At 47.4% G+C, this 24,992-nt stretch overlaps 3 protein-coding genes across 4 annotated transcripts; 1 reads left to right on the top strand and 2 right to left on the bottom strand.

The window, feature by feature from the left end:
- Positions 1 to 1,013: 1,013 nt before the first annotated feature.
- LOC120829607 (protein ILRUN) lies at positions 1,014 to 6,812 on the bottom strand. 2 transcript variants are annotated; one of them, XM_040193877.2, is made up of 5 exons: positions 6,461 to 6,812; positions 5,128 to 5,282; positions 4,818 to 5,015; positions 3,791 to 4,116; positions 1,014 to 2,722 (listed from the first exon to the last, which is right to left on the bottom strand). In XM_040193877.2, exons 1-5 carry the CDS (start codon positions 6,616 to 6,618, stop codon positions 2,687 to 2,689), a joined length of 873 nt encoding a protein of 290 aa, XP_040049811.2. In that variant the 5' UTR covers positions 6,619 to 6,812; the 3' UTR covers positions 1,014 to 2,686. The 2 variants fall into 2 exon arrangements, with proteins under 2 accessions (XP_040049811.2, XP_040049810.2); XM_040193876.2 differs by lacking the exon at positions 1,014 to 2,722 and having other exon boundaries at positions 3,560 to 4,116.
- A 774-nt stretch (positions 6,813 to 7,586) lies between these two features.
- On the top strand, positions 7,587 to 21,634 carry bltp3a (bridge-like lipid transfer protein family member 3A). Its single transcript, XM_040193279.2, has 21 exons — positions 7,587 to 7,874; positions 10,082 to 10,244; positions 11,110 to 11,148; positions 11,327 to 11,418; positions 11,509 to 11,698; positions 11,830 to 11,970; positions 12,052 to 12,222; positions 12,657 to 12,837; positions 13,044 to 13,130; positions 13,933 to 14,097; positions 14,200 to 14,315; positions 15,236 to 15,377; positions 15,520 to 15,713; positions 15,804 to 17,014; positions 17,183 to 17,370; positions 17,452 to 17,567; positions 17,661 to 17,811; positions 18,104 to 18,369; positions 18,581 to 18,689; positions 18,839 to 18,933; positions 19,630 to 21,634. The coding sequence occupies exons 1-21, from the start codon at positions 7,831 to 7,833 to the stop codon at positions 19,744 to 19,746; spliced, it is 3,978 nt and encodes a 1,325-aa protein (XP_040049213.2). The 5' UTR covers positions 7,587 to 7,830; the 3' UTR covers positions 19,747 to 21,634.
- Positions 21,635 to 21,855: 221 nt separating this feature from the next.
- Positions 21,856 to 23,923, bottom strand: taf11 (TAF11 RNA polymerase II, TATA box binding protein (TBP)-associated factor). Its single transcript, XM_040193280.2, has 6 exons — positions 23,499 to 23,923; positions 23,073 to 23,266; positions 22,792 to 22,919; positions 22,619 to 22,706; positions 22,444 to 22,540; positions 21,856 to 22,326 (listed from the first exon to the last, which is right to left on the bottom strand). The coding sequence occupies exons 2-6, from the start codon at positions 23,241 to 23,243 to the stop codon at positions 22,196 to 22,198; spliced, it is 615 nt and encodes a 204-aa protein (XP_040049214.1). The 5' UTR covers positions 23,244 to 23,266; positions 23,499 to 23,923; the 3' UTR covers positions 21,856 to 22,195.
- Positions 23,924 to 24,992: the final 1,069 nt, after the last annotated feature.

Below are 24,992 nucleotides of genomic sequence, written 5' to 3'. Positions count from 1 at the left end.
TCCCGTCAATCACCTGACACACGTATCTTTCTACAGAATCCAACGCTCGCCGCGTGTCCTTATCGGCCTGATCTCAGCTTGAGCTCACGTGAAACCAGAGAGGCCCGCCGTGCAAAGAGACACGGGGACCAGACGCCACAATGCCCATGAGATGTCGAGTGCTCGTAGTTTTCAAAAGTTGAAAACCATCAGCTGATTGAAAAGCGGAATAACTGGTACACGGAGCGAGGGCCAAAGGGAAAACGAGTGTGTAAATGTTTGCTTGAGCCAAACAGAGGGGTTGAAATATTTGTATCCACCCTCACAAATCACCTTTAGAACTGCAGCCTCTCGACCCGCTGGGTAAAGCTGCAGGCCTCGAGCTCCAGTTGATGAAGGTTAAAGGTCAAAGTGATGTTTTTGCTGCCCAAAGTGCGAGTTGATAAAACTACCTACACGTACTGAAGCTTTCGAGTCGGTTGGATTCTTACTCTGGAATTTATTACTCAATTAGTGACACAGGCTCCCCGAGGCGGTTTGGTTTTGCTGCTTGACAGGCACAAGATGATGAAAGATGCAAACTGTTGCAGTTAACCCCCCAGGCGAACACGCACCCGGCCATCGATCCCACCGCTCAAGATCAGTGCTTGAACTGCATTTCCTATTCTCCTCAAATAACAAGTCCTAAGTACAAACTCAACAGAAAGTAACGCCGAACAACTAGTGAGCCAGAAAATGATAATATATACCTGTGTAATCATTTCTTGTTTGACATCCAGTAATTGATAAAAGGGCTGCGTCATAAAAGGCTTAAGGAATCTGATCAAGTAGTACACGCATAGATGCACTGCTTGTCAGAATGAGCACAGAATCATTTCCACTCGAAATGCCATGAAACATACAGCAATGTGTGAACTGTACAAGTCAAAAAGAAAGCTGCGGGAAGAGTGCACGTGTTGAAGTAGAGGTTAAAAACGATGTGTGTGCAAAAGAAAACAAGGAAAATACACAAACAGGAATCAAGACAACGCCTGTTGTTTTCAGTGATAATTTAATCATACAAACATTCATCAAACATACAGGAAACAAGCTTTCATCTTAACGTGCTGCTGCATGAGTCTAATGCCGACCGATTCGTTCTGCCATCCGGCCAGTGGAAACCTCGGGAGAGATGTCGCAACAAAGAACCGGAGGACGAACTGGCGTAGACACAGAAAATGCCTTCGGCGGCTGTGGGAAATATATTTATTTCTTTATTTTGCACAGGTGATGCACAGAGATCCGCAAATACCCAAACTACCCAAATAAATCAAAAGGGATTTTTACCCGTCAGATCGAACTGTAGATGACGAGATAAACAAACACTGGGTGGATAAACCCCTCCGGACTTAAATGTACGGGGCTGTCAGGGGGGCGCGGGAGGGGGGGTGGGATCGCTCAGTGCATAGAAGAGCCAGTTGGTGTGAGTAGATACGCAGCCACAATTCTTCAAGAGAACACAATTCATTGCATTTTTACTGAAAGCTCAGCGATGATTAGTGAGACATTTTGGAGACTGCGATGTGGAACATTCGGAGCATCATTTTAACAATAGAGGGGATATTCAGAACAATAATTACAATAATAAAACCGCCAGTTTAATGCAAACATACAATGTTGAATCTTTGGGTGAATTAATAAACATTATCCATTCTACATTCATCAAATACATTCAACCTAATATGATAAAAGCAACTCCAAGACCGCTTTCAAATTAAAAGGAACATTGATGTTTTCATAGAGCACGGTTGTTTTAACCGCTGTTCATATGGCTTGAATTCAGTGTCTTGTGTCAGGGTGTCATGTGCGACGCAACTAACTCATAGCTTCAGACAATAATTGGGGAGATCTCTAAAACGGCTTTATTACTGGTAATGAATACTCTTGTAATATGTCAAAGATATGTATCTACGTATGTATGTATGCAAAGCAACAACTCTTATTTCATGTGTTAAAAAAATAATAAAATAGTTCAGCTCTCATCTTGTGAGCAATGGCTGACTCGCTGTGCATCGCTGGTACGCAGGCAGCATCGAAATGACAGCACGCCATGCGCCCGCCACGTCAAATGAGCTAAAGATATAGTTGTGAAGGACGTGGCTGCCCCCCCCCCCCCTTTCTGTTAAAAAGGGTATATTAAAAATAACGAATACAGAAAGAAAGCCATGATGTTCAGTGGTTGGTGGTGGTTACATTTAGTTACAGGGAACAGGTGCAGAAACCCAGTTAATATACCAAGAGCCAGACGGGAAACGGAGAATCAGATGGCAAAATAAATGGCTTTTCCTCCAAAGTCTCTCCTTCGGGTTGCACGATGCGCGCGCACACACACACCATTTCACAAACACACACCTCTTAACGTTTTTTCCCATTTTCACTTTGACAACAACAAAAAAAAAAAAAAGAAATTTGAAAAAAGGAAAGTCACCACTCAAAAAGATTCATAGCACTCATTTTTAACTTAGCATTCACTCGTGCATACAGCGGGTGGCGGGATGTTGGTTGAGCTGCACGTCGAGAGCATCGGCCTCTGGTTTCTCAAAGGGTAGCCGGGCTTTGCATAAACTGTTTTTTCAAAATCGCCACAATCTGGGCACAGCTTCTTTCTCTCATCGGTGCGACAGACTCCAGAGGTTTAGTGCTGCCTCGCTGTGACAAGTCCCGTGATTTAAGAGTGCCCGAAAGGATAGGGCTCCTGCATACCCTGTAACGAAGAGAAATCGTTAACAGCCAAAATGAGAACAAAGTCCTAAGAGGACAAATTCACCGCCTGTAAAATCAGCGTCGAAAGACTTTGCAATGCTGAAGTGGCGCTCGGGCGGTGGCCTCTGTTGGGTTTCAGTTGGCTTGTGCCTTTCTGACGAGCTTTCCACCAGATGCCCCCCACAGGTCCAAACCTTCCCCACCTGACACCTCTGGCTCTAACGGCCCCAGAGCCCACCGGCGCTTTGCCTCTGGCAGTTTCTCACGCGGTGCACCGGTTGTGAGCCGCGGCGCGCCTCCGCCCTCTGGTGACCGACTGTAAGCCTGATCATTTAATACACGCTGGTTTACCAAAGTTCTCCATCTTTGCCTTGTCCTGCCTCGGTGTCTGCATTGGCATCCTCAATCCTGTTGCCTTGTTCACTCAACCATTGGTGATCTTTAACTATTTTTGTACATTATTAGGTGTTTTAGGCCGTGATGGCGGGTTTGTTTTGTGATGAAATACCTGATAAATGAGCGACGTTGTCATCAACCCAAGCTATGCTTTGTGTTTAGTAGTCATTTGCAAAGGTTGCCATGCTAAAAGACGACGCTGGTATGAGAAACCTGGTGAATATCAGCATCTTAGAGTCGCAAATCTCCACCGTGCCCAATCACAGCCTCACTAATCCAGTTGTGTGGCTGGAAACGGTTTGTTAAAAGGATGAGGTTAAAATAGAAAATGGAAGAAACGAATGTCACTGCAGCTTTTGAGTTAATATGCGGAAAGTTAATATAAGGAAATATGAGCAACCAAATTCATCGAATACTGCAGTCCTAAAAAGTGACTTACATATTCCCGTTCTCACGATAGGGTTTATTTTAAACTCACACCACTTTAAATGTATCTACAACACATTTGAGAAATATCATTACCATCAACTTTGCATTTATAGATTTTCTTCTTCTTGTTACTTATAAAAAGCTTTCAGACTTTCCAGTTGTCCTTCCAATGATGGTGGAAGACAATAACCTCAACCACGACTCACTGATTTGTGACATCCCCCTGCCCTTTGACGTGTCTTACCTGGTTATAAGAGACTACTGATAGATTGCTTTGTAGACTATTTGCTACTAAATCCACAGAGTTTTGTGAAAGTCCATTCTGATCTTGTTGCAGCTGGTCGGGGCTCCCCTGCCAATGTTCCTCTGCGACCCTGTGAACGCTGGCATCGTGGAGGCTGTTGTTGTTGCCGTTGGGGCACTTGCTCTTCTCCGGCGAGGCGAACGGGTTGTAGTCTCCTTCCAGGCGGCGGTGAGGCTGGGTGTTGAACTCCGCTTGAAAAGAGGACAGCTGCTGCGTGACGCCGAGGAGGCCTCCGACCTCCACACTCAGGATCACCCAAATGACGTCTGCACAAAGAAATGAACAGCGTGTTAAAATAGAGGACGCCGCTGTGCGACAAAACACAGGGTTATGTGATCCAGGTAAAAAGGAGGATGGAGCACAAACACCCCGACAACATCCCTCCAAATCTGCAAGTCTTCTCGCTCAAGGAGACCAATGTGTTAAGTGAGGAAATATTACCACGGACGCCTAAAAGAAGGCCAAGTCAGTAAGAACTGAGTGTCTCACTGCTGTTTGATTTGTAGGTAGGCGAGTCTTGAGGGACTTCCTGTTGGGATCTGTAGTACACGTTTAACTTGCAAGAGGCTGTAAATCAATTCAATGAATTACTCTTAAGTTAACATGTGGGTCGATCGAATGGCCGTCCAATCAATAGTAAAATGATGTAGTACTTCATCAGTAATGACTTAAGCATGCGGCTGCTTTTTATTTACATGTTCATTCTAAAAACAGATGATTATCATTTAACTGCTGATTATTCTTGTAGTCTACAATGTGTTTTTTTTAAAGCCGATCCTAAAAAAAGAATTGAGAAAAAAGCAGCAAATTCTCACATTTGAAACCTGAAATCTTTGCGGGGAAACTACTGAGAAAATATAGATATATAGCTGCTGGTAATTTTTCTGTCAGTTTCGGTCTGTTCTTGAGCATATGTACTAACAAGCCACAAGTCACAGCTTGTAGCGTGCAGGTTCTCCGTCCTCACCTCCATAGTAAAGTCCGGTGGCTGTGGCCATTCTCCACTGGCCCTGGTACATGCCAGGAGATGCGGGGCTCTGCATCTGCACGCTGACATCAGCAATCTCCTGGGGGTCCAGAGACCGTACCATCACCATGTTTACGTGACCAAACTGATCTCCGCCAACATACTTCAGACAAACCCCCGGAGGCCACGACTCTGAACCTGGAAGACACACAGAAAACTATGCTGAACTCTACATGCGAGCATGATTATATCCACCTCTCAGGGTCCGCTGTCGGCTCTGTGATCGGTCCTAGTAGTCACGCGGACTTACCCGTGTTCTGTACTCTCCAGGTCTTTGTGAAATGCGTGTCCGGTGGAACCGATTCTCCCTCCCCGATTGTCACGTCACTCACGAAGGACATGCACGGTGCGCTGATGTTGGGACTCTCAAAGTCGTAGTAGGCTCCAATCGCTGCTTGTAAATTCCTGGGACAAAAAAAAGGCAGAAATCCAGGTTATTGGTACAGAGATATAATGTACAGCTTTGGTGAAATGATAATCGCTATAAGCGGGCACACATTTTACACTGAATCTCGGTGGCTGACACTAAATCTAAAAGAGACGGTAGCGTTTATTTACAATGTTTATTTCTGCAGCATTTTGGGACTGCATCAGAATACCTATATTCCCCCTGCAGACCCAGAGAGATTACTAATGGTTGCTTCCCGCTAGTCGTCCATAAATCAGCAGTTTTTATTTTTAGGAACCCCGTGGCTGAATGGCACGACATCACGTGTTACTACTACGGCCTCCACGGCCCTCCGTCATCTGCCACAGACCTGCATCGACTCGGGACTGCACATGCGCGGAGACATTAAGAGTTCAATCTGACCTTTAATTGACTAACGCCGAAAGCCGAAAAAACTGCGTAAAAGATCCACGATGCACTTTGTTCCAAGGCCCAGTTTGGTTTAAAAAAAATGAACCACGTCTTCGCCAATAACGTAACGTCACGTTACTGCGTTGACCGATGTTGCGTAATAAACAGCGGCCATCACCACTGCCGATGTCGTCAGAAGTGAGACGATAACGCCGTCGATAATGTGAAAGTGACGAGCGTCTGACACAATAAGCAGTCAACACACCACAAGGAAACCGTTTAAAAACTTTTAATTGTGAGTTACGTACCGCGGCTAACACGGTGGCACCGAAGTTAGCTTTGGAGCGACTATCGTTGCAACTCTGAAACAAACGTTATTTTAAACACAAATAAATCACGTCCTGTCTCTGTAAACCAGACACAAGCATCGACGTGAACACGACGTTTGTTGACAGTGTGTTTATCGTGTTATATTTTATGTCACAGCCAGCGCCGAGCTGCTTTCCACCGAGTCCCTCGGAGGCGATCAGAAGTCGCAGACGCGGTGGCTCAGCTAACGCTAACGCTAGTTACGTTACTACAGCGTCGTTAGCTGTCACCGAACCCACGTAAACATCACAAAAAAAACGTAAACTCCATCGTCACAATGAAGGATAGCGATCCTTACGATGTCCTCCTCCGTTATTAGCGACGACTTACCGGGGCGAAAGCTAGCTAGTGAACCGCACGGTGTCAACCGTCTAACAATAACCCCACAGCAGGCCCGACGAATCCCCGGGCTCACCAGTTGGTCATGTCCAGAAAGAAGGCGCATCCGGCGGGGTTTAGCTGGAAGCCGAGAAGCCTCTGAAATTCCGTTATCAGGATATCTTTGTCAGTTGTGCCCATGCAGCTGAATTTCTGCACCAGGTCCTGGTCCAGGTCCAGGTCCATGCCTTCCATCACGGATTCGCCCGGACAGAGACGGGGGCTTCGCTCCTAATTTAGTCCGAGGCCTCGACTTGTCATAACAAACTCAACAACAGGGCCGAGTGCGCATGTCACATGATTGTGTGTTGTGCCTATGAGGCCTAGAGGAGAAGAGAAAACACTACTTTTATACTAGGCGTGTTATTACAGGGAAGATGATATGTCATAATAAATCAATATTACCATTAAGTAATGTATCACGTGGGTTAGAATTATAAAATGTTTTGTTTAATATATGGTTTCATTAAAATAACATGTTTATAGGGTATGTTAGGTTACGCACCATGATTTGCATCATGATGAATGTTGGTGCAGGGTTGTGTTGTACAAAATTCTGCATTATTTCGTTAAGGCACTGTCAACTAAAATTAGTTTTATAAATGGAGTTATTTAGCAGAGATTTGTTGACAAAATACCTGTTTGCTGTGTTATTGTACTAATACCTAATTTAATAAACTGAATTGTTTATGGTAAAATAGTATGTTAAATATAGTAAACCTGTTTTAAATTGCACAATTTCAGAAAAATGTTGATAGTGAAACTGTCTAAAGAGAAGTAACTACTTAATATTTGCACATTAATTTGCTTCACCACATGCAGTTATTCTGATAGTTAGTCTTTGATGTCATAATTGTTAAAAATAGTTCCTCAACTCAACCCTTATATCTAATATATATATATATATATATATATATATATATATATATATATATATATATATATATATATATATATATATATATATACACACACACACACAGACATATTACGTCACAAAAACATCTCGAAACTTAAGTTATTACTTAACGTTATTTTATTTTCAGTGCGTAACGACTACCGTATTACATGAAGTAATAACCGCGTATTCTACACAACGTGCCATTTGTGAAGTATAATTTTGTTTGTAAATACACTGGGCTCGTTGGTGGGAATCTTCGGGCGCACTTTCCGCTCGCCTGCTCCGCCCTCGGCCTCCGGCAGGCGGCGCTGCGGTGTCGCCGTGGTCCGCTGGAGTCAGTTGGCCGCCCGGAGCTCGTGGAAGTAGCAGCTAGGTTGTGGCTGCGGCGGCTGTAAGATGCACACAGCCCGGGCAGCATGCGACGGAGAGGTACCTGGAAGCTAGCAAAGACCGCTGGTTCAGTTCAGCAGAGGGGGGGCTTCGGGTTCCCGCGACGCTGAATAAAAATGGCCGGAATTATTAAAAAGCAAATTTTGAAACATTTATCACGGTAAGTGTGGTTTTGGTTTGGGGGGGGGGTTGTGTTAGCTGCTCTTAGCCCGGCTGGATGATGGACCCGCTCGCTGACGCTCGCGTCCACTGTTACCGTAACGTGACATGTAAGCTAGCAGCTACATGGACTTCCACTTCCACTCTGGTCACTAACGCGGTGGTAACGAGTTCAACCGTAACACCTCAAACACATCACTTTAATGCTGCTGTGAGCTACGGACCGTCTTAAATGCTGGCTTTAAACAGCTGACATGTCTGATTCATAGCACCGTTCATCATTGCTTACTTTGTGTCACTTCGGGGTCTGGGGCCCTAAATAAATATCATATTCGGAAGGTGAAAAGGCTTTTACATGATCCTTGATTGCATCTTTTCTTATTTACTCCTACTCAAGCCACAGCTGTGTCTCCTTCCATCCATCTAGTCTTCATTCTCAGTCATTTATGTTCAGCACAGCTCCAAACCGATGCCGAAGATTGTTGATTTGAATACGTTTTTAGCATCTACACCTTTTATTAAAAAAAATGCATCAGGAAAAGAAAGAAAATTCTTTCTTTAATCCCACCTCAAAATACTCAGCCGCGCTACGATTCAAGAGTTTATGTCTCATCACGAGTCTTGTTCGTTTTCCAGCAACATTCACCCATCAGACACCTGGCTGTCAAAGACAAAGGTTGTGTTCCGGTCAGCATCAGCATCCTCCCCACATCCGTCCCCTGTTCTCCTCCCCTCTGCTGTCTCTGACACTGGATAATTAACACACCTGTTTTTGCAGGCGACGTGGACGCGTAGACCTCCGAGCATCTCTCAGGGTTAAGGGTCTGACTCCGTGTTGCAGGATTGTATTGTTAATTTTAAGCCCGGCGAGATGAAGACGAGATCTTATCCTCATACAAACTGTGTCTAGATCGTCTTAGTAAGATCTTGATGTTGTTGTTTTTTGGTTGAACAGTTTGCACAATGACTTCTTTCTTGCCTTTGGAACGCTCTGGTATTTCTCTGCCGTCTGAGCCACGCTAATCTTTCTCTTTCAATAATGGAACCACTATTCAGCAGTTAGTTGCCGTAATGCAGTCCTTATTTATAAATACCTGCAAATTGCTCCTTTTTGGGTTCTGACACTCCGAAATACCAATGTGACGAAATGCACAACGTTGCTCAGTAGCAGTTAGAAAGTAGCAGTTGGGTATTTCTGGACATGTGAACTAGCTTCAACCCTCACGCGTGTCTCATTAAAGGGCCTTGAGGAGTGTGAGCTGATGTGAAATGAAAGCAATGCTCCTGGTGAAAGTGTTGAGCTGTTCTCTTTTTTCTCAGTGACAAAAGGGAAGCTTCAGTCTTTGACCGGATTACAAAGTCCAATGTTATGACTTGACCACTTTCCCACGTCTCACTCGTTTCAGTCCTATTATTATTATTACAAGTATTAACCAAACTCTGTTGTAATAAAGTCAGAGAAGAGCTACGGTGCCACTTGGTCGCTGCTCTGAAATGTCGCGGATGTGTCCGTTCAGCGTTCACTCATGTGGTGAATGTAAAATGAAAATGCCCAACTGTGTGTTTCCCCCGTTTGCTGCTGGACTCTCCCTGCGGGGGCTTGCAGCCTCTTGCTGGTTGCTCGTTGGGGGGTTGGCACCCTCCCGACCTACGGTTCCTCAGGGTGACTCGTTCATTTGCACTATAGGGGAATCGGCTTATAGTTATCACTGTTTATGGTGATCCGCTGCTAACATGGATTGCAAAGGAATATTATTAATCCCTCACTCTTGTGATACTTTATATGCCATAGAAATATTTAGTATGTCCACATAAATAGTGTTGCAAATGCAGAATGCACAAAATACCAGGATGTCTCGATGCATCCTGTCGCATTTTGTAGTATGAAAACTTTTCTGGCAATTCTGACCCAAACTTTAAAAATGCAACGTTATGATGAAGAAGTGGATGCTTTGTAAGGGAGCGGCTGTAGCACCTTCAGGTATAAGAACACACAATGCGAGAAGGGACTAGTAGCAGTAATCTCTTCTAAGCTTACACACACTTTCTCATTCACTTGAATGTGAAAATGTGTCCAAACGTCTGACTGTTATTGCATCACTATAAGACGTTTCCAGCGTGCTCCAAAAACGAGTGTATTCCCTTAGTTGAAGCTAGATTCAGGCTGTACGTATTCACTCTTAACCCAACTTGTCTCCTCTTCCTCAGGTTCACCAAGAACCTGTCCCCGGACAAGATCAACCTCAGCACGCTGAAGGGGGAGGGGCAGCTGTCCAACCTGGAGCTCGATGAGGAGGTTCTGCAGAACATGCTGGACCTGCCCACCTGGCTCGCTGTCACACGGGTTTACTGCAACAAAGCCGCCATCAGGGTACGTCTCCAGCGGACCGGTCGGACCGGATCGTCGCCCTTTTCTCCACAGAGAGATTCGGAGGGACACTAAAGTGATCCCGAGGCGCTCTGGCTGCCGTGCGTTTAAGATCCCAACTCCGTATCGTGTTCCGCCCCTTTTTCACCACATAGTTGGTGTTGATTTTATTACTTGTGCACTGTTGTCTTGTCTGTCTACTGTCGCGCACTAACCGCAAAGACAAATTCCTTGTATGTTTGACATATTTTGGCCAATAAATGTTTCCTGATTCCTGATTCCTGATTCCTGAGTAGGACGGGATTGTTTAGTGTTATCCGTGTGTATTCATGTTGGGCAGCTAGTGGCTGAATATCTGTCATGCTGTCATTTCTTGTTTTGTAGCATTCGTAGCATTCATCCTACAGGGAGGTTCTGTGGTTGCAACAGAGTGACTGCTGAGAAAAAAACACTTCCTTTGCAACTGCTACTGGAATCCACTTGTTCCGTTGGTCGTGGTCCTATTTTTAGAAATGCCTCAGGATAACCTCGCTCCATTACGAAGGCCACGACATTTGTTTTTACTCTTAGTCTTTACTCAGACGTTGATCATTTATTTTATTAAGAAACCTTTTAGAATAAATTATAGCTAATCATTGAGAATACTTTTGAATAGCATCGTTGAGGCTATTTTCTTTCTTTCTTGTTGCTCTGTGTCTAATCAGGATTGCACACTGATCAGAGACATTTCCCAGTTGATAGCTGAAGTGGATATTTGACATCTAGAGCAATAAAACTGCGTGGCAGATACTGTGTGTCAGGAGCTTGATGTCCTCTGTGCACGCCGTGAATGATAAACAGTGTCTGTGGCTGACTGTGTCTTTTTTAGATACAATGGACAAAGTTGAAAACAAGCCCCATCTGTCTGGTAAGAATTAAGTTGTTTCGGTCCTTCTCCAAAAGTCTTGGCCATGTGTGTCCATGTCACAACTATTACCCGCTGCTCCATAGATGGCGCCTTTCTTTCTTGTTATCATCTGAAAATATTACATTCTCTATCTATCGTTGCTCAATTGCGGTACTACAGTTTTCTCCTTTTGTGTCAGTTCCTGGATAAGGTGGAGGTAGAAATGAGGACGTGCGAGGAGCCGCGTCCACCTAACGGCCCGTCTCCTATCGCTATAACAGCGGGCCAGAGGTAAGCCCGCCCCAATCCCGCCCCGAGGGACGAGGCATCCCACGAACGCCTCCGCCCATCCTTCCCTCCATCGCCTGTCTCTCTCCGCAGCGAGTACGGCTTCGCAGAGAAGGTGGTGGAGGGCATGTCCGTGAGGATCAACACCATCACCATCAAGGTGCAGGCTCGGGCCTTCCACGCCTCCTTCGAGCTCTGGCAGCTGCAGGGCAACAGCCTCAACCCCAAGTGGCAGCAAAGTGACCTCCGCTTCACCCGCGTCACCGACCCGAAGCGCGGAGAGGTACAGTGCCCCACCTCTTACCCCCCCCCCCCCCCCCCCCCCGCCCCCACATCCCCGACCTCCACCCCGTTTCTTCTTCTCCGGAACGTGACGCGCTTGATCGGAGCTGAATGCTTCTCGTTTCAAACCAGGTGTTGACGTTCAAAGAGATAAACTGGCAGAGTCTGCGAATCGAGGCGGACGCCATCGAGAGCAGCGACCAGGACCTCGGCAGCACGCCGCTACGTCTCATCACCAACCAGGGACGCATTCGCATCGCTCTGAAGCGCAGGGTGAGACTGCCAGGGGGATCCCCTTTTTAAAAACCACAAACCTGACCTCGTGTGGTTTAACTCCCCCGTTGTTCTATCCAGATAAAGGACTGCCACGTGCTGGCGTCCAAGCTGCTCTTCATCCTGGACGACCTGTTGTGGGTGCTGACGGACTCCCAGCTCAAAGCCATCATCCACTACGCCAAATCTCTCAGCGAGGCCATGGAGAAGTCGGCCCAGCAGAGGAAGAGCAGGACTGCCGAATCCCTTCAGGTCTGCTGCTGAATGGGTAGACTAATAATAGCATCGATGCTAAGTAATAATCATAGGAATCGTTTAAGTTTAATTACAGACGTCCCATGTTCTAATGGAAAGGTAAAGGCTTGGTGACCTTAAAACACGTATTCATCTGAGGTCACGTCTCATGAATTGTTATTTCTGCATCCATTTCAAACGATCATCATCCTCCTCCAAGTAGAAGGCATTATTTTCTATATTAGATATTGTCTCATTTCTGCTGCCTTTTAGGCTTTCATTATGTCCTTCAGCTTCTTTTTTAAACAGGCGTACCCAACATTCAAAGTATATATCTCTCTCGTATTCATTATGCAAGAGAAATGACATAATTACACAAAGAGCTATCTTTATTTCGTCCCGTTGTCTCTCGGTTGTTCGGATCTTTGACCCTTCCCCCTTCTGTGTTTTAGACCGCTCCTCCATCGCCCGGCCTCCATAACCTGTGGACAGGGACCCCGCCCGCCCCCACCGGCACCCCCAGCAACATGAGTCAATTCTTCGATCTCTACGATGTCAAGGAGTCTTCCTACCACACCTTCATCTCCCGATTGGACTTACACATATGCAACGACAGCTCCTCGCCGGATGACGGTTAGTTTGAAATGAGACGCCGTCGTGCCCCGAAAATGATCCACGTGTAGCTTTTATTGTCTCAACCGTGTGTATTTGTGTTTTCGCTTCAACGGGAAGCAACAATTGCGCCGCGGAGCGATCCGTGAGATCCGATGGCGAATGGCGTTGTATAGGTTGTTACCGTGGTGATGGTTTTTATCAGCTGGCATGTGCCATTGACACAGATGAGGCTCCTCCCCCGGGCTTGCAAGGCGCCATGCAGCTGACATTCAGGAAGCTGGGTTTTGACTACTACCCCGTCCACAGACCTGGTGAGTTTGAAATCTCAGGCTTCCTCTGCACGTAGTTCTCGCGTAGCTGCTCCTCCTCCTCATCCTCATCCTCTGTGTCCCGCCTCCCACTTTGACCCTGGCATTCACTCAGGACCCGCCGGTGGGAGGGTTGGTTGCTCATGCATGCGGACTAATGGCAGTCCTTGGAGTGCGGGATGTGGAGCAGCAGAGTAGCCTCTGGAGACGTTCATGCTGAATTAGCAGTTTGCTTTTTTGTTTGATTACAAATAAACAATATGTGTGAAATACTCCACACACAGAACGCAGCACCCAAACAAGTAGCTCCTGCAGATTTATCGTCAATCTCTTCCTACACCTTTCCTCTGCTGGGATATTGTTGTGTGGCCGTATGAGCTGTACCAAACAGTCAAATAAATCATTATTATTATTATTATTATTATTATCAACAATTATCAAAAAAGCACCGCTTGGATCCATCTTTTGGTGGCGTTTGTTTTGGCCTTTCAAAAGCAACATTTTCACTGCGGGGAAGCAGCTATTTACCCTCCGCCGGGCTGCAGCCGACACAAAGGGAGGCAAGCAGCTGCGATGTTGCCCTGTTGGCTCAGTCTGATCCACTTCGTGACAGCTGCTGTGTGGTTATCACCCTGAAGGCCGTGTGCATGACCATTGACAGGTTAGCAGACAGGCCGAGTTCAATGCCACTACTCCACAAATAGCCTCTAACGTTCTATCCTCGTATATCTTCAGAGGAAGTCTCTGAGCCTGGAACGGGTGCTGAGTCGTAACTGCCCCTTTTTTTGCTGCTGCTTTATTGCAGCTGACGGATGCAGACACTGGGAACGCCACAGTGGAGCCATGGAGGCTCAGGCCCAGTGGGCGGGCAAACTGCTGCAGGAGTACCAGAGGAGAACCGAGGCTTTTGGGTTCCCGGGGCCACAAACCGAAGGGCCCCAGTCAGCCAAGGAGTCCTCTGCTAAGACAGGTCGATGAATGTGAAAGATTTGTCTAAAAAACACACAAATACAAAGCAGCCCGGTGTATGAGTCCTTCCCGTTCGTCACAAAGTGTTCGGTTTCTGCTTCAGATGGACCGCGCAGTCCCAAGCCGAGCCCCACCGACACGGCTCCGCCGGGGCCGGCGCTGAAGAGGCTGCGATCCAGCTGCGTGGTGGTCAGGATGGACGACGTGGACATTCATCAGGCGAGATTTAATCACCCACTGATTTGATTATCCTGCTCCGCCAGAAGCCTGACTTCAATGATTGGACCAGGGGACATCTGTTCATCATCTTCAGAGGGGGGCGGTCGGGCAGCAACTCTCACAGGGCCAGAAGTCCTTTTGCATTTAGAAGATTGAAGCAGTGATCAAGCAGTCGCAGTCGCTAATGATGTGGGAAAATGGGAGTTCATTATAGTGGAATTAACCCTCAGCCACATCACTGTGGATCTGTCGCAGAGGATACAGCAGGGACAGTTCCCACCATTTATACAGTTGTTACCATGAGACGTACGTCTTTGCGTTGATCATTCTGTCACATCAGCGGATCAGCTCTCCTTTAGGTTTCTCCCTTTTTCTTTCAGGTCTTTAATCTCTTTTTGGAGAGTTTTTCCTGTGCCGATGTGACGGTTCCAGGACAGAGTGTGTTGCATGTGCACAGATTGTAAAACCCTCTGAGGGGAATATGTGTAAAAAGATGAAAAGAATTGGGTCATCACTGCAGCTCTAACAACTTCTCCCTTAGTTTCCAGTGAAATACTGCTGGTGCCTTTCACCAGAGATTGAGAAACCACTGTCACAATTTCACTTTCCACCTGGATCTTGAAAGAAAGTACAGTGTAAGCTATTTTAAGTACGAAACTCTTGCAGTTCCCCATTTGGTAGAAAAAGGGACACCAGGGGGAACTTCTGTCCGTGTCTGGGTCTCCACCTCCAGTTTATGACAGGAAGTCTCTGACATCAGAGCTCATGTGGTGTAGTTCTGTCATGTGGAACATAATAACAGTAATTGAGTTCCTTTTTATTAAGTCTTTAGAAGAAGAAGCAGGTCAACGGAAAAATCACATCTGTTGTGTAGTGACATTTTCCCCACTGTTCTAACATCTGGCCCCTTTAACATTCAGGTGTCTACAAGAGGTCGTCAAAACAAGAAGACCCGCTCTCTGTTATCCTGCAACCGAAAAGCCATGCGTTTGCCGGACAACGTACCAGCAGTTCATCTGCAGTTCACCGAATACTACTTCCCTGACGACCCAAGTTTTTCAGGTAAAATGCAAACGTATTTAACAATTTGTTTCATTTCTTTTTCCACTTTCCATTTTCTTTCTATATTAACTACAGTGATCCTGACCTGTTTTTTGTGCTTCTGCCTTTGCTACATTAACATTAGCATTACATTCCCCTCCAGTGCCCACGTCCAACCTGTACGCCCAGATGAACAGTCTGCAGCTGTGTGTGGACCCGGCCAGCGTGCTGTGGATCAACCTGTTCTCCAGAGGGCTGCTGCACACGCTGGACCAGGTCAAAGCGTTCTACCACCTGAAAGACAGCAGCCGGGCTGAAGAGCATCTGGACGTCCGGATGGACGCCACTCTGCTCAAGGTGAACTGTTTTTAAACACGGGTGCTTTCTTTTTTTTTGTTTATTTTTTATATACATGGTTGAATTCTTTTTTTATATTCCTTTCTATAGTTAATAATCCCCTTGGATTCTTCCATATTGGACCACCCGGAGCGGCCGCAGTCCCTCTCTGTCACCGTACCTCAGATGGTTCTCAGCAACACTCGCCTGTGCCCTCACAGCTCCAGAGCTGACCTCAACTCCACCTACAACGACTTCGCCAGCCGCCCCTTCTTTCAGCACACGCCTCCCTGCCCCCACCCCAGAGACCAGAGTGCCTTCCACCCCGTCCCGTCCACCTTCCTCCAGCACTCCCAAGAGGCCGAGCCCCAACCCCTGGACACGAAGCGGCCGCGATCCCAGGACGTCTGGTCCCTCAGCCTGTCCCGCGTGAGCCTGGGTTTTGATGGAGCTCGGCGATTCCCCAAAGGCGGCACGCAGCCTTTCGTTGAGCCCTTCGCCATGTCCGTGTGGATGTGCCGGCCCTCTGCCTCCAAGAACGCATCACCCTCCCCACCCTCCTCCTCCTCCTCCAGTCCCAGCGGAGATCACCAGCCCCCCGCAGAGCAGCAAGACGCATCGCTGGCCTCTGTCCACTTCTTGGCCCACACCACTACCCCAGTCAAGATGTGGCTCAACCACTACCAGTACGTCGCCCTGCTGAGGATGAAGGACGCCATGGCTCGGCTGGGGGCAGAGTTGGGTCGGGACCTGCGAGATGTGAAGCAGTCTCGCGGTCAGAAGACAAAAGCCGCCACGGTTTGTCTCGCCCTCGTGGTGGACTCCGCGGAATTGGGCCTCCTGTTGCCCCCTGTGTGCACGGAGGCTGAGGAAGAGGTCCCCCACACGCCAGAGACAGACAGCATGACGGACTCCGACATCTCCCCCGCGCATCACTCTGCAGCGCCGGGGGGCGGCGGGCTGGAGAACGGCATCTGCTCCCTCAGTGCCGTCCCTGCGGATGAGCCGGACGGCGCGGTGGAGGAGGCGTGTGAGGCTGTCGAGGAGGGGTTGGGGGGAGATTGCTTGACCGCGCAGGAGGACACCCTTGTCCTCTCTCCTCCACTCTCGCCTGGACACTCTCCCGTGCTCCCCCGCGAACCCTCCAACTTCAGCCTGGAGGGAGAGCTGTCCAGCGCCATCAGCGTCACCAAGGACGCCACCAAAGATGCCATCAGTGCCTCGCTGGACCTGACCAAAGGGGCCTTTTCCATAACAAAGGACGCCTTCAGCATGCTGAGTCGGGGCTCAGGCATGAGTAAATTGTTCGGTACGCAGGCAAAGTGAGTGCTGGTGCTCCCCCGCTGTGCTGTTGGCATTATGATAGTGTTTGTGTGTCTGGAGCCCCCGCTGTGCACCTCATGCTTTTACCAGCTGTCCCTTAACTCTGATTGTGTGTGTGTGTGTGTGTGTGTGTGTGTGTGTGTGTGTGTGTGTGTGTGCGCTTGTAGGGAACAGCTCCAGCGTTCAGAAGACGCCTCCCCCTCTCTGGCGGCCGGCCTGCGTCACCAATCCATGAAGCAGTCGCCTTCCCAGCATTCCTTTGACAGTGCCGTCTTGGATGGCAGCCTCCCTGATGAATATCTCTCCGTGGACAGCGATCTCAGTGACAACTTTGTTATTCTAACAATGGACTCCGGTGCTTAAAACACGACCATATTTCCAAAGCAATTGCTCTGAATTTACACACGTGACATCCGCTGTAATCTCATGTTTCCAGAGTCGGGCGCCAACAACACTCCTGCGGGCAGCCCGGCGCCCGGCACCGAGGGAGGTTCATCAGCGGACCTCAGCAGCTCTCTGTCCCAAAGCATTGAGGACGTGTCTCAGGACATGGTGGGTTGCTGGGCTCCTTTAGCACACGTCATGGATGGATTCACTCTGCCAGTGAAGTTGAGATATGAACGCATGAGTTTGTTGTCGCTCCAGGCCTCGGTGTTGCTGCTGATCCTGAGTGGAACCGCGTGCACCGTGGAAGTGAAGGGAGAAGATCAAGTCGTGGCTGTAGAAGCTCAGAATCTGAGCCCCGTGCAGATGGGCAACATCAGGGTGTCGGACCTGCTGTCCGGCCTCACACAGGGTAACTTGGATTAATATTATCAACACACTAATCAGTCGCTTTCGAATCATATTCTAGAAAATACGTTATGAAATAGTTTGATGGTTTTAAGAAAGAGTGGCAAAAATAAGTCTGTCCTAATCAGTGGTGACTTTTGGCATCTTGAAGTTTAGTTCACTCACACATCGGCTGATATCTAATCCCAAACTAAATAATCATCACAAATCTGCTTTTTGAATAATGCCTCTAATTCAGAGGTTACCTTCTTTAAGTGTCCACGCGGCTCACGAATGTTCTCCTTTGCTTCCTGCAGCTCCGAGCGGACCCGTCCCCGATCGGGACAGACAAGGTGCCAGTGGCCCCCCCGCGGTGTGCCTGAGGGCCGAAATGGGTCCGTCTGCAGCGCGACACTCCGCCGCGGCCGAGTCTTGTGGCTTTTTGGACGTGAGAGTGCGAGATTGCCGGGCAGAACTGCTGACCTCCACCGTGACCAACATCGGCCCGTTTCTGGAGGACGAGTTCAGCGTTGACAGTCAGCCGATGAAGTTACACATGAGCAACATCACCGTCACGATGAAGGTGGTTTGTTCATACATGTGCCTACATGATTATATACCGTATGAGATACGTGGTTTAAGGGTCAGCACTATTCACACAGTTTGGATTTAAGCTTTCTAGCTCTTGATGATAATGAGCTGCGTTAATCCACTGCAGTGAAACACCTGACCAACTGTTTGAATCAAAGCTCTGAACCGACCTGTTTGTGTTTGATCTCTTTCGTCTCTTTTAGGATGACAGCCCTAAAATCTACCCCACGGCCCCCCAAGCGGTGCCAGCCTCGTTTGTGGTGGATCGGCTGCTCCTCGAGCGCGGCGACGACGGCGTCATGAGGCTCAGAGGTGAGCGACTTCTTTTAACTCGTCCGTGTCGTAGATACACAGAGATGTCAGCAGTGACGGCCAACCGTGAAACCACAGATACACCTGCTGCGATGTCTTCACAGAAAGGTGAACAGAAAGTGATCATAGCGTTTCCTCTTCGGTTGCAGCTGAGCGTTCGGACCCCCCCGAGGCATCCGCAGGTGGTCCCGTGGCCGGGCCGCACAACGCGAATCATTCCTGCTGTGGTCATAAGCAGCCCGAGGTAGGGGGGACCGAACAACGCCGTATACTCTACCTGCTTCAGCTGAGCGTGTCTGCCGGGCTGCTCCCATTCATTTAAATGTATCGCACATTATTTTCCACGAGGTCAAGTATCTTTTTTTAATTGATTTTTTTACATCTCTTTAAAAAATTGTACATTTATTTTTGTACAGTGTTAATTTGATTTCATTACACACACATCAACCGCTGAAAACACGTGGATTAGACACGTAATAGTAGTTCTGTACCTCACAGGATGTAATCTGCTGTATTGTGGGCCTCTATTAGAAAGTACAAGTGTGTCGTTACTGACAGTCACAGCTTAGAGTGCCATCACCAAAGGACGCCTTTGTCTGGTGATGTGTGTGACCACCGAGTGGAACACCAATAAGAAGTGGGAAATCAAGGAGACGCTTGTCAACGGGGTTAGTGGCTACCAAGATGAATGTCCACAGTGTACCAACACTGTGGCCGAGTCAGATTCACACGCTCTACTCGTGTTTAAATCTGCCGTTACCTGCTGCGTCGGTGTTACATAGGCCGCGATGCCGGCGTCCTGTTCCCGGACGCCGCGGTGACGCGTCGGCACGTGATGATATCGTAATGAGAGCCGTTGCTGTCCGGCAGAATGTGATATCGGCCCGCTTGCGTGCGTTAGCTGTAAAAGGGGACTAACCAATCCACTGATCCGTTACAGGGACAAACCCTGGAGACTCGGCTCTCCGACGCCGAGGCTGCTCTCACCCGGGCGCTCTGCGACCAAGAGCGCCTCCTCCTGGAGGTCAGGAAGCATGACCCCGGGTTCACTCTCTGAGACCGCGGCTGCTGCTGCCGGCGGAACGGCGGCAGGATGCATTGGGCCGGATGTGAGGGACCAGCGAGACTCGATAAAAGCATGTCTGGACGGTGGACAGAAGATGAGTCCACGCTGTGTGCGTCACACCGGTCATGATATTACAAGATGAGCACCTATAGCAATTCTAAAAAGGGTAACTGAGGGAATGGACTTAGGTACGTTTGTGGTACTACTTTTTTATCTGGCAGTCTAGATGATGCTCACTGGTGTGACTCAAATGAGCCCACTAATCCCTCATCCCAAAATCAGTGTGGACAGGAAACCACGCAGCATGCAGGGTTCAATATCACGAGCTTCAAATCTCTCCATTTCCTCATTTGTGTTTCGGAATTGAGCACATGCCCACAACCTCCCTCGTCACACGCGCACGGACACACGGCCAGATAGCTGCTAGTCCATCATGTCTACCCAACACGACTCCATGCCGCGGATGCTTTGTGTACAGCACTAGTTTACATGTAGCACATTTACATATAGAAAGAAAAAATAGTCGTACATTTGTAGCTTCCATTAGGTGTTTTCCTTTTCTTTCAAACATACTGTTAGAATATTATCCGCTGTTACTTGTTGGAAAATCTGTAGAAAAAAACATGCACTTTTTTTATTTTATTTTATTTTTTATTTTATATCAGATCAATGTGCCCTGTGATCAAAATCTCCCTGAGAGCAAGTGGGCACAGTAGTTTCATCATATAAATGGATTTAGTCCTTTTCTCTGGTTTAAGGCGGTTTGGGATCATACCACCTAACTGAGTTATATTACTTGATTTCCTTAAAAATTCTGGTTTGCAGTTTGCCAGAAAACATCTCAGACTGCTAGTGTTAATACCTGTTTGGGGTTGTTGTTCGACTAACGTTCCTTTACGGTGCATTGAAGCCATATCAATCAAAGAAAAGGACATTTTTGAAACGTGTTGGTACTGACAATGTAATTGTGAGAATAATGTTGTGGAACAGCCCAGTCAGCTGCATTATAGGTACAAATGTTCTCCTGTTAAATCTGTGGTTTATTATGCCTGTGCAGGTGATCTGTGTTCTATGTCGGTGGTTACACAGCTGGTACACACCGGTCTCATGGTGTGCTCGGGAGCCCCCTGGTGGCTGAACATCTCAGTGCAGCCGATATGTTAAACCATCTTTTTCTCAACTTTGGCTGCCTTACAAGCTATAAACGACATTTTTATTTGTAAAACAGAATGTCAAATATTTAAGCAATAGAAAGACCGCCCTGGTTTAACCAAAAAAATGACAAAGAATGACAACACTACACGTATTTGATGTGGAACTCTTTGATGTTTAAGATGACTAATATGTATACAGGGTTTCATGGTTTTACCCTACACCTCATGTGTACTCGACACATCCTAAATATTAGTGTGATATTGCTGAGATACTGACCTTTAACCTCAGTATAACTTATAGATGTGATCTCAGCTTTTGTTTTTTCTTTTTGCATGCCTTAGTAGACAAAGATACAGCAGTACAATGCAACATGTAGCTGTGAATCCACTCCTTTGTTTAGTAGCATTCCTGTTCTGCTGACCGCCCGGTGCTCTGGGTTCCATCTGCTCATAACCAGGAACAGCAGGAAGCGCTGGACGGAGAATGAAGCGAGACTAATTTCAACCTGGTAAAATGTTGACACTGAAAGCATGTTTTGAGGCAATGTTGCATAGTTTATGCCTTGCACTTTGTGATTCACTTGTTTCGATGTAAATCGGTATTTTTTTCAGTTCTGTAGTTATTTTGTATAGTTCATCACTTCATTGAGACTAATATAAAATTGGTTCTGTGAACCAAAGCTAGTATGTGGGAATATTTTGAAAGAATAAATGAAGACATTCCAGTTGTGCCAAGTTTGAATAGAAAAGCATGTTTCCGTGTAACAAAAATGGCATCCATGTTTTTTTGTCATGAAATATACACCAAAGTATGTGTTCAAGTCTCCCCTGCATTATTTTAGAAGTGGGAGCTGTAGTTGTCCAACAGTAAAGTCCACATATTTCCAAATTCAACTTTTAATTTGAGTACATAAGTTCTGCGATGGGCTGAATGATTGCAGTCAACTACTACCTAAAGATTTTATTAAACAAAAAAAAATCGCCAGTTCTTTAAAGTAATTGAGGCAAAAACCCAGGACAGTAAAAAGAAAACTATTTACAACCAGAATACATGAATATAATTTCACACAATTTGCACTGTATGTTGCATTTAGCTTGAAATTTAGAGGTGAATGGCGAGTCAGAGGACTTCATTTTCAGGTGCCTTCAAGTACCAAGCGCCTCGTGGTATTGTCTGAAATGGCCGTTCTTCGATACTCCAGTCACTGATTTTGACTTGTTTTTCCACAAGCTAGAGCACCATTGTTCAAATCCCAGGACCACTTCCCCATGACATCAAGAGCGTCTCACTGAAAGAGAATTTGCTTATACTTGGTGTTGGGGATCTGAGCTCGGCTCTTCAGCCTCCTCACTGCCTCCCTCATATGCTTGGGCTGAAGCGGTGGGGTTTCTCCCCACTTCTCACAAACGTCCAATGCTGTGAGGACAAAAGACAAACTATTTAACTACACAATGTGGAGGTTTAAACTGCAGCAAGATTTACAAGGGAGTTATTTATTGGTTTTATTTCGTCTGAGCTCACTCAGCCACTCACCTTCCTCAACAATTTCCCCGGCAAAAACCTTGGAAATACCAGACATGGCGATCACCACATTCTGTGATACTGATGATCCTGTTATGGACTGGATGAGCTGGAAAAAAAGAAATACATGCAGCCAATGAAGTAGTTTTAGAGATTAGAAGAAAGAAAACGTTTTTTAAATACTTACCCTCTTAATAGCCGCCTTTGGAAAGGCAGAGCGTCTGTACATCTCATAGCGATTTAGCTGCTCTTCAGAAAAGGAGGAAACCAAAACTCTGTAAAGCAAGAGAAGTGGGGCGAAGAGCTGGTCAGTGGTATGACATCGAATGACATCAGAATATTCAGCCAAAAGATCCTTACTGCATCTTTTGTATTTCATCCTCGTCGACCTTTTGGCGCCTCTCCTTTTTCTTCTCTGGTTCCAGCTTCAGTCTTTTGGAAGCTTGGTCGGAGGTTCCCTCTTCTTCATCTTCCCCGGCTGCCATGTCCTTCATGGTGGAAGACAAAACAATGAGATGCTACAAGTTCAGTGAGGTACATTTCCATAATTAAGACCACATAAATTTACACTTCCTTGTGTGGTTGCTTGTATTTAGGTCCCATCCAACGCTTTTTTTTTATCCCTTGGCTCCAGGACTCACGGATTTCTCCTCCTGTTTGGCTGGATCTTGCGAGGATGATTCTTTGTTTACATCGGCGGGTTTGGATGTGGCAGGTCCATCATCAGCGCCATCCGACTTAGGATGCTCCTCGTTAGCAGAGCTCGTCCTCTCGGGTTTCACCTCGGGTTTGATGCGTGCAGGGTCGGCCATGATCACTCAGGTCCCTCCAACACCTGCGAACAGCGTCAGATACTGCAACATCAATACGGCACTCGATTGGCTAACGCTAGCTTGGCTAGCTTAGCGTTAGCTTTCTATAACGTAACACGCGTCGTCCATAACTAGACCGGATATGTGAAGCGAACGGTATTTTGGCTGAGAAGCATCAACAAAGAGTAACGTTACATAGTTTGGTGTTAATAATCAAGTTGACATAAAAATAGGACGGATACAACATGCACTCACCCTCTCTGCAGCTAGGCGTCAACTAAACAGCGGCAAAAGCGAGTTGAAGTGAAACAAATAACGGTGGCTTTAGTATTTAATGCCAGTTAGCAAGATAACTAAACAATAATGCTAACGCGGAGATACCGCCGGGCACACTAACATTTAATTAAGTTTGAGAGACTCCTTAAAGCAATGATAGCGCCTGGGTGCTTCTCCTGGCTTGTTGGTCGCTTCATCGCGGTTTCCGTTTCCGGATTTGAACAAACTTTATAGACACACGCAAGGTGACAATCACACAAGGCAATGCATCGAGAGTAGCGGTCGGTCTAGCGTCACGCCGTCTTTATTGTTTATTCCGGATTTTACTGTAAGGGAAAAGTTTATTTATTTATTTTAGCAAATCTGACACGAATACCAACAATACTTTAAAATGAGTCTTAATATGAAATGAGTCTTTCCCCCAAACACTTGGTGTAACTGTTTATTTTGAGTAAAACCTTTCACATTCAAATTGACAATTGACAATACATTTGAGTGACTAGAAACGAGTAATATTATAACCAAAATGTTAGTTCACATAATTTGTGTAAGACTCACAGACATTCAAAACACTAGATCGGTATAATCATACCGCTCTGCCCGTGAGCATTATTCACTTCGGGCGCCATCTTGCTTATCCCTATCCACTCCTGCTATGGAGCAGCTGGGAGGAGGAGGGCGGCGGGGGGCGCTAGTGCGCTGGATGTGTGCGGCGGAGCCGCTTCGGATTGGAGACGCGAGACCGAGAGGGCAGTTTGTAGGAAGTGACGGACGAGGCTCCGGGAGGCGTGGAGGGGAGGGAGCGGGGCTGGTCGGAGGAAGTTTGCTCGATGGTGGTGCGGTGCTGCTCAACGAAACTTTTGCTGCCGTGACGCCGGCGGCCCCGTGGATCGGGACGGACGGACGGACGGACCCAGCGGCGCAGGGAGCGTTTTTTGGGATTTCGCCACACGAGCAGTGCTGAGGAATAATTTACGGATTTGTTGATAAAAAACAAAAAACACGGGGATCGCAGAGGAATTTCACTCCCGTAACCAGGCGCCCCCCCCCCCACACACACCTCCCTCCCTTACCCCCAATTTTTCTCCCTTCCCCGCGTCTCCCGTGATTCCCCCCCCTGGTTTGTTTGTTTATTGTGTGATACGCGATGGGGAAGGAGCAGGAACTTCTCGAGGCGGCGCGCACGGGGAACCTGGCCGCCGTGGAGAAGCTGCTCTCCGGGAAGCGACAGTCCGCCGGCACCGGCGGCGGTTCCTCCGGGACCGGGGGGAGCGGCGCAAGCGGCGGACACGGCGCCTCCTCGCACCCGCTCTCCAGTCTGCTCAGGTAGGCTCCGGGAGACCGTTTACCGCTGCAGACCAGAGTCACACAAATAACCGTCGGCTGCACAAGAGCGCAGCGGCGGCGGCGGCATGCTTCTTTGTTAGCCCCCCCAGCCCCGTGCGAGCTGCACCGTAATGTGCAACGACAACA

The sequence above is a fragment of the Gasterosteus aculeatus genome, chromosome 2 (assembly GCF_964276395.1).
Source record: "Gasterosteus aculeatus chromosome 2, fGasAcu3.hap1.1, whole genome shotgun sequence".
Taxonomy (NCBI): Eukaryota; Metazoa; Chordata; class Actinopteri; order Perciformes; family Gasterosteidae; genus Gasterosteus; species Gasterosteus aculeatus.
This window is presented reverse-complemented; position numbering and strand designations above follow the sequence as displayed.

Bases quoted from the DNA above. Each gene is read 5' to 3' on its own strand.
- bltp3a (XM_040193279.2), top strand. From the start codon at position 7,831: ATGGCCGGAATTATTAAAAAGCAAATTTTGAAACATTTATCACG. The intron at 15,714-15,803 runs GTGAACTGTTTT...TCCTTTCTATAG, and splicing joins TGGACGCCACTCTGCTCAAG to TTAATAATCCCCTTGGATTC. The intron at 18,690-18,838 runs GTGAGCGACTTC...CTTCGGTTGCAG, and splicing joins CGGCGTCATGAGGCTCAGAG to CTGAGCGTTCGGACCCCCCC.
- taf11 (XM_040193280.2), bottom strand. From the start codon at position 23,243: ATGGCCGACCCTGCACGCATCAAACCCGAGGTGAAACCCGAGAGGACG. The intron at 22,920-23,072 runs GTGAGTCCTGGA...TCCACCATGAAG, and splicing joins CCAAACAGGAGGAGAAATCC to GACATGGCAGCCGGGGAAGA. The intron at 22,327-22,443 runs GTGAGTGGCTGA...TTGTCCTCACAG, and splicing joins CGGGGAAATTGTTGAGGAAG to CATTGGACGTTTGTGAGAAG.
- LOC120829607 (XM_040193876.2), bottom strand. From the start codon at position 6,618: ATGGAAGGCATGGACCTGGACCTGGACCAGGACCTGGTGCAGAAATTC. The intron at 5,283-6,460 runs GTGAGCCCGGGG...TTTTTGTCCCAG, and splicing joins TTTCTGGACATGACCAACTG to GAATTTACAAGCAGCGATTG. The intron at 5,016-5,127 runs GTAAGTCCGCGT...TGTGTCTTCCAG, and splicing joins CTGGAGAGTACAGAACACGG to GTTCAGAGTCGTGGCCTCCG.